The sequence below is a fragment of the Chanodichthys erythropterus genome, chromosome 5, assembly GCF_024489055.1.
Source record: "Chanodichthys erythropterus isolate Z2021 chromosome 5, ASM2448905v1, whole genome shotgun sequence".
Lineage (NCBI taxonomy): Eukaryota > Metazoa > Chordata > Actinopteri > Cypriniformes > Xenocyprididae > Chanodichthys > Chanodichthys erythropterus.
The window spans coordinates 31,960,859-31,969,240 of record NC_090225.1 but is presented as its reverse complement, the minus strand read 5'-3'; the positions used below and the strand labels follow the sequence as shown (position 1 = coordinate 31,969,240).

Sequence of the window (8,382 nt, the reverse complement as noted above, 5' to 3'; positions counted from 1 at the left end):
TTGAAGTTCATGAAAGGTTTATTAGAATATAGATCAAATTAGATCTGATAGGTCTATGAATATTGAACTAGCGGGTTGGCTGTTCCTGAATATTCAAACAACATAGTACAATGAGATGGTCACTGAGCTTCTGTAAGTATAAAACTGAGTCATATTAGGGGCAAGCATCCTCACACAGAGTCTACTATAGATCTATCATGGCAATGTCAAACTGGGGAAATGCAGATTATCAAACCATCCAATACTGCTTTATAAACAACAATTTGTCTTGTACCAGAAGTATCCGACCTGAAGCGGAATACATTTTTGTCTACATTTTCGTTGCTGTAACATCAGTGTTCACCGTGTTTCTGAACCTGTTGGTGATCATCTCCATCTCACACTTCAAGCAGCTCCACACTCCCACCAATGTGCTGATCCTCTCTCTGGCAGTGGCTGATCTGATTGTAGGACTGATTCTCATGCCAGTGCAGGGAATGAAACTGATTGAATCATGCTGGTACTTTGGAGAAATATTTTGCTCTATATTTCCTCTTATTCTTTATATGGTTGTCGTGGCATCTCTTGGTACTTTGATTATTATATCTGTGGATCGATTCATTGCTGTGAATGACCCTTTGCGATATCCAATGAAGGTCAATAATAGCAGAGTTTTTGTTTCTATTGTTGTAAACTGGTTATTCTCCTTCTTATATTCATTTTATCTTTTGTATGAGTTTTTACTGTATCCAGAGAGGAACCACACATGTGTTGGAGAATGCATAGTTGTTGTTACACTGGAAAATATAATAATAGATGCTTTTGTTTGTTTAGTGGTACCTTGTTGTGTAATTATTCCTTTGTATGTGAAAATCTGCTTTGTAGCAAAACGGCAAGTGAAGCATTTAAATTCAGTCACAGACAAAAAGGCCAGATCAGAAAAAAAGGCTGCAAGAACCTTAGGGATTGTAGTACTGGTGTATCTTCTTTTTTGGACGCCATACTATTTATATTCTCTTTCTGGTGGGCATGATGAAAATGATGCTCTTATAATTAAAGTAATGGATTGGATTGTGTGCATGAATTCCTGTATGAACCCACTTATATATGCAATGTTTTATCGATGGTTCAGACTGTCAGCAAAATACATTTTGACAATGAAAATATTTGAACCTTCATCTGCATACTTAAATCTGTTCCCAGAAGATAAATGATCACTTAAACTCTCATGCAAATGTAAATTAGATAATGTGTCTCCAAATTAAAGAGTTCTTGTTTTAAGCACCTCCTTATAGAACGTTAGATGGCATGTAACAGCTGTTTTTTTGTTTATATAAAAAAAATGGTGTCTAACATGTATATTTTGATCATATTTATGAGTGACACTATTTGCTCTGTTTGAAAATGAAAGATGCTTGGAAGATGGATGTTAAAAGAACATTTAATATTTGTCACAGTAAAGCAGTTATTACAAACATAATCTTTAGTTTAAATGAAAGAAATGTACTTTATTAGAAGAAAGCAAGGTACAATCTATTTTAAAGCATGGCCATGGTAACTGTGCACTTACAGTAAAACAATTGATACAAATTTCACAACACGAGCTTACTTGATGGATTGATTGATTGATTGATGATGGACAAGAGGGATGTTTAATCATTATAATGACAATTATTATTAAGTTCTTCATATCTACTGTTTTTTGCCTGTTTTTTTAGTTTTTTTTGCCTTATAAAAAAGAGTGAATTAACCAGTATGAAATTCAATTAGTTATGCACTCATTTTGTATTTCTACAGTGTGTTAAGAATTTACATTAAAAAGGTATGTACTTCACCACAATTTACAATATACATTGCATTAACATGAAGAATATTTAATTGTCAACTTGCAGAAATTTTCCATATATATATATATATATATATATATATATCAAATCAACATGAGAACAACAGTACATAAGTGCTGAGTGAAGTCACAGTTATGACAGTAAAGTGCTCGTAGCAAGGACCTTTTTTTTTTTTTTTTTTTTTTCTTTAAATCACAATACACAAATAGATGGAAGGAAAATAGAAATCAAGGTAAGTGCTACTATTACTGGGTATTTTATACATTTATGAGGGGAAAGATACTGTGATTCATTAACAAGTCAAACAGTCTCAACTGTGTTTAGGCTAACAGCTCTCATTGATGTGTTGGGTCCTCACAATAGAAGCAGTACTGACACTTTTTGCAGGAATAAGAGGGAACCTAGTGTGCCTGTAGCTTTCTTTATTTCTGTTTTGATGAGTGGCAGAAAAAGTAAGGCCTATTTAGGACATATGGCATATCTAATCTGCTCCATATTAGACACCAAATCAAGCTGTGATATGAGGGCAAACATATATATTGTAAATGCGGAGGGCAATTTCACAGGTCACAATGGCACTCAAACTAAATAATTCCATATTCCCCTCTATTAGACAGTGTTATTGTGTAGAGCAGTGCTTCTCAAACCTGTCCTGGAGAATGTGAAACAGTGAAACCACCAAAATGATTAAAAATGACTGGGCCCACAAGAGAGACAGGCCACTGTCCTGAAGAGTGTCAAACACACCTGAGCCTGCTGTTCAGGGCTACTATACATTTCCAGGCAGGTGTGCTGCAGCAAGTTGGAGCTGAAATCTGTGGGACATACACATGTTAAGGTATGAAGTGACAAGAGGGGCCTTTCATTCCACTCAGTGTAAAAGTATTAAAAAAACAGTATTAAAAATAAATACTTTAGCCAAAATAATGAGTTTTGCATAATACAATCTCCATTTCAGCAAAGTTATAAAAATACATTTGATCAAATTAGTCCAGAAAAAAAAAAATGTTTCTGCCAAATCACATCAGGCACCAGCTAAATTTAAAGCTAAAATGCAGAGTGAAACAGTTTTTGCACTCTCAGAAAAAAACTCACAACAGTCTTTCAAGTTACTAATACAATTTAGGTACCAATATTATACCTTTGTGAGACTAATATGCACCTTTTAGGGGCAAATAAGGTACAAAGATATTCTATTGGCAGCTTTTGTACCTTCATAAAAGAGTGTAAAATAAAAAAAATAAATGAAAAATACATAAATAAAAACCAAGAAGTGCATGAATATACAGTTTCCAGCTTTTTGTGCATAATAATCATTCTCCTATATTAGTTATTTATTTGTTTTTAACAACAGATTTAATATTTATCCACTTCTGGTCATAGTTTGGAGACAATGAGCATATGAACTGTTGCCACTCCCCACGACCAAAATCATTTGTCTGCTGATGAGTATGAAACAAGGACTGGTGCGACATTGTCCTGCTCCCCTTCATAGATGATGGCTGAAAAGATAATTTTTTACACTATATTTAACAGGAAGAACAGCTTGTTCCGCATGTCGTATGTCATCAGTGTTGGGGAAAGTAATGCATTACAATATTAGGTAATGCTTTAGATTACAGCCCGGAAAGTATTGCGTAATTACAATGTATTTACAGTGTAACTTCCAGTAAGTATATAGTGTACCTAAACTAAGTACGTTTATTTATTCTTATTTATACTATTATGATAGACAACAATCTTATGTTTCAGAGCAATTTAGTGAGAACATACACTGTACACCTTTTTCTAATAATAGAGTACAAATATATGAAGGCATTTTTAAAACTTGTGGGGTAGGCGACATAGTGCATTTACACAGTATTTTGTTTTTATTGCAGAAGTGCACTGATTGAGTTGTTTCAAGGCAATATTGCAATTTCTTTTTAATACAGAGGAAATATACTCTTCCCCCTCCCGGTAGGCGCGGCCTCGCACCGTAGATGGAACAACCGGGGAGGGGGGGTGGACGCCTCCTAACCATTTGTGAGGTGAGTGCAGGCAGATGCTGTGGTCTCCAGGGTGGATCCGGAGCCTTGGGCAGCCATGGTGAGTCAGGGGCCATGGGCAGGGAATTGTGGGCTGGGAAGGTAGGGAATTGTGGGCTGGGAATTGCTGGAGGGTTGGAGCTGGCTCGTTGAGGGCTGGAGAAGGCTTGAAGGTTGGAGAGGACTGGTGGAAGGCCGGAGTGGGCTGGTGGGCTGCTGGAGCGGGCTCATGGGCAACTGGAGCTACTGGCTCCGTCCAAAAGTCTATAAGTCAGTGATCTTTGTCACACTGGAGAGGCTGAAGACTGCTTCCGCCACACACTGGAGTCTTGGGTGGCTCGGCGACAAGCTTCACTGAAGGCTTGGGCTGCTCTGTGGCAAGATTCATTGAAGACTTGGACTGCTCGGCGGCAGACTTAACTGGAGGCTCTGGTGAGGCAGCGGCCATTCTCTTAGACCGTCTGGGCCTCACAGTGGACTTCTTCTTGGGCGGCTTGGGCTTAGGGTCAGACAGTACCACAGAGGAACACCCACTGGAGGGGTAGGTGGAGGAAATTGGTGGCTGGTGAACTGGCCAGGCCACCTGTGTTTCTGAGAGGACCGGACGAGGTGAATATGATTTCCTGTGAACCTATTCAATTTCGAACTCGGAACCATTTAGAAAGAGAATCAGATTAATAGATTCAACTAGGAAAAAGAGAGGTTCAATATACCAGATTGTATCCTTGTCCAGACCCCTCAGAAAACAGGTGTTAAGAATAGCATCTGGCCAGCTCACCTTGCAAGAAAGCTCAGCGTATTCCTCCACATACTTCTCCAGCGGGCGGCCGTCCTGCTTAAAAGTCCAGAGGTGGTCCTCCGCTGAGAGCCTGCGCTTCTTGGAGGCACAGGAACCAGGAAGATGCCCATACTTTAAATAGTTGAAGTCCTTACTGTATCAGTTGGTGCTTCTGTTACGGTTGTGAGTAGTGGAGAGAACACAGACACAGACTTCAATGTAAAACGGGTTTAATCACCAAAACAAAGCCACTACACAACACAAAACAAACAATAGCACCGACAAAGAGTGAATGAAAGTGAGTCCATAAAAAGGGAGAGATGATGAGGTGATCCAGGTGTGGGGAATCCGTGATGAAGGAGTGCTGATATTAGCTTTAGCCCGCTAGCAGTAACGGCATGGTCACGCTAGCGTTTGTACTCTTCTCTCTCACTATACTATTGTTCATCTATTCTAATGGCTAGTGTATCGGATGTTTCTCTACCTTTGTGTGCAGGTGAGGACAAGTTTGAGCTGCATGCGGTGCAGTTGGAGCTAGAGGCCATGGAACGACAGATCCGGACCCTTCTCGAGAAGCAGGCTGAGCTACGCGAGCGGCAGACAGCGCTGGAAACATCGCGTGCTGACGCTCATCAATCCTCGGTAAGTTTGCAGCGTGATATTAACACTCCTGCTTCCTCTACGCCGTGTGTTTCTCTGCACAGGGCCCGAGCACCCAGAACGCGTTCATCCCAGCCCTTGTTCACTCCGGCGCCGTCTCACCAGGGACCTTGGGTTCTTCAGCAGCGGAAGACGCGAGCCAGGCCTCGGACCAGGACCTCTCCTCCGCCGCCGCCCCCGGTCTTCGAGGTCCCGACACGGAATCGCTTCTATGCCGTGGTCATCGGAGACTCCATCGTCTGCCATGTTCACGCAACCACAGCCAAAGGTAAGGTGCGCAATCACTGTTTTCCTGGTGCTCGTGTTCTTGATGTCGCCGCGCAGGTTCCCACAATCCTGAATGCTGACAAGAACATCGGAGCGGTAGTGCTGCACGCGGGGGTGAACGACACCAGGCTGCGGCAGACGGAGGTGCTGAAGCAGGACTTCAGGAGCCTGATCGAGACGGTACGAGCCACATCGCCCGCGACGAGGATCATCATGTCCGGACCGCTTCCGATATACCGACGAGGACGGTTATTATAAATGAAATGATCACAGATAATAGTCTTCATGTAATTTGCCTTACTGAAACATGGCTTAAACCAAATGATTATTTCGGTCTTAATGAGTCTTGTCCACCTGGCTACTGTTACTCAGAAAACAAACTACAGATTTAATTCCTTTGAAATTCTTATGCTAAATGTTACTGTTTCAACAGAGACACGGAGGCAGAGGTATAAACAATCCAGGTAATTTTTATTCACATAAAGCAGAGCACAGGGTGATGGTAAGCAGATAATGGGTACTTGAGAGATGAAGAGAATATAATACTGTCCTGATTTTGTCTTGCAGATGCGGATGAAGAGATGTGATGAAAGGAGCTGGCGGAGACACTCACACACAGGTAGGTAGGCACACAAGGAGAACAGGAGACGAAGGAGATGGAGGAGACGACTGGAGCAGGTAAGTATGGCGTTTGGAGTCCTTAAGGTAAGCATACATATGTTGTAGTGCAAACGAGACCAGACAGTGAGTGTGTGTGAGTGTGGTGGCTTTGTAGTGGTGTTGATTGCGGTGCTGATGAGTCACAGGTGGCGGTGATCAGTAGACTGGTGATTGAGTGCGTGGGTAAGGGAGTGAGGTGGAACCTGACGTGTCTGTGACAGTACCCCCCCTCCCACGGCCCGCTCCTGAGGGCCGCGGACCCCGACGTCGTGGTGGTCTTCCTCTAGGGCGTGGGGCAGGTCTGTCTGGGTGGTTGGCGTGGAAGGTCTGTAACAGGATAGGATCAAGGATATCATTCTTGGGAACCCATGAGCGTTCTTCGGGGCCATAGCCTTCCCAGTCGACGAGGTATTCCAGCTGACCACCACGGCGCCGGGAATCCAGGATTTCGTGAACCACGTAAGCTGTGCCGTCCTCCAGGATGAGTGGAAGGGGGGGCTCGGCGGCTGCCACGTCAGGTTCTGTGGAGGGAACAACAGAAGGGTGGTGAGGCTTAAGCAGTGATACGTGGAATGTAGGATGGATTCTACTGTACTGTGCTGGGAGTTGAAGACGGTAGGTGACGGGGTTGATCTGCCGGATGATGGTGAACGGGCCAATGAAGCGGGGACTCAGCTTCTTGCAGGGCAGACGCATCCTGATGTCCCTGGTGGACAGCCAGACCTTCTGCCCCGGTTGGTAGACAGGAGCTTCGGAGCGCCGAAGGTCGGCTGTCGTCTGCGCAGGGCTCTCTGCAGTTGGTGATGAGCTGAATCCCAAACCCTCTCGCTCTCCCGGAACCAGTAGTCGACTGCGGGGACGTTGGAAAGTTCCCCATCCCAGGGGAACAGTGGGGGTTGGTAGCCGAGTACACACTGGAAGGGTGTCAGTCCAGTTGTGGCTTGGCGGAGGGAGTTCTGTGCGTACTCGGCCCAACCCAGGTACTGGTTCCAGGAGTTCTGGTGGCCGTGACAGAAGGTACGCAGGAAGCGGCCTATCTCCTGGATCTTGCGTTCCGTCTGCCCGTTCGACTGAGGATGGTATCCAGATGACAGGCTGACGGTCACACCCAGGAGGGAGAAGAAGGCCTTCCAGACGTGGGAGACGAATTGGGGTCCTCTGTCGGAGACTATATCTTCAGGTATTCCATAATGACGAAAAACATAATTAAACATTAACTCAGCAGTGGCCATAGCGGTAGGTAGACCCTCCAGGGGTATCAGGCGGCAGGACTTTGAGAAGCGGTCTACCACCACCAGGATGCACGTGTGACCGTCAGACTCAGGGAGATCGGTGACGAAGTCCACTCCCAGGTGTGACCAGGCTCTCTCAGGAACGGGCAGAGGTAGGAGCTTTCCGGTGGGAAGATGGCGTGGGCTCTTGGAGATGGCGCACTCCCTGCAGCCCTGCACGTACCTTCTGACATCGTTGGCCATGTTGGGCCACCAGAAGCATTGTTTGAGCAACGAGAGGGTCTCATTGACCCCCGGGTGACCAGTGCCAAGTGAAGAGTGGGTATTGTGCAGAAGTGGAGTGCAACGTGCCCGTGTGACGTATTGCAAGCCTTGGGGGCAACCCGGCGGAGTGCGTGTGGAGGCATTGGAGGAGGGAATGGTTTCTTCGGACCACTGGATGGGGTTCACGAAAATGGACTCCGGCAGGATTGTTTCAGGATCTTCAGGCTTTTCCTCAGGGGAATGGAGGCGAGACAGGGCGTCAGCTTTGGTATTTTTTGAACCAGGGCGGTAAGAGATGGAGAAATTGAACCTTGAGAAAAACATGGCCCAGCGAGCTTGGCGAGGGTTGAGTCTTTTGGCAGCCTTCAGATATTCAAGATTTTTATGATCAGTGAGAACTTGGAATGGATGAGTAGCCCCCTCCAACCAATGCCTCCACTCCTCGAGGGCAAGCTTGACGGCCAGGAGTTCGCGATCACCGATGTCGTAATTGACCTCCGCCGGGTTGAACTTGCGGGAGAAGAAGGCGCATGGATGGAGTCTACTTGGTGTCCCCTGCTGCTGTGATAGGACCGCTCCCACTCAGGTGGTGGAGGCGTCCACTTCCACGACGAATGGGAGATCTGGATTAGGGTGGACGAGGAGGGGAGCGGTGGTGAAGGCTCTTT

At 45.1% G+C, this 8,382-nt stretch overlaps 1 protein-coding gene across 1 annotated transcript; it reads left to right on the top strand.

Moving 5' to 3' along the window:
• The first annotated feature begins 203 nt into the window (after positions 1-203).
• LOC137020227 (trace amine-associated receptor 7c-like) lies at positions 204-1,193 on the top strand. The gene has a single exon (XM_067385491.1). It carries the CDS (start codon positions 204-206, stop codon positions 1,191-1,193), a length of 990 nt encoding a protein of 329 aa, XP_067241592.1.
• Positions 1,194-8,382: the final 7,189 nt, after the last annotated feature.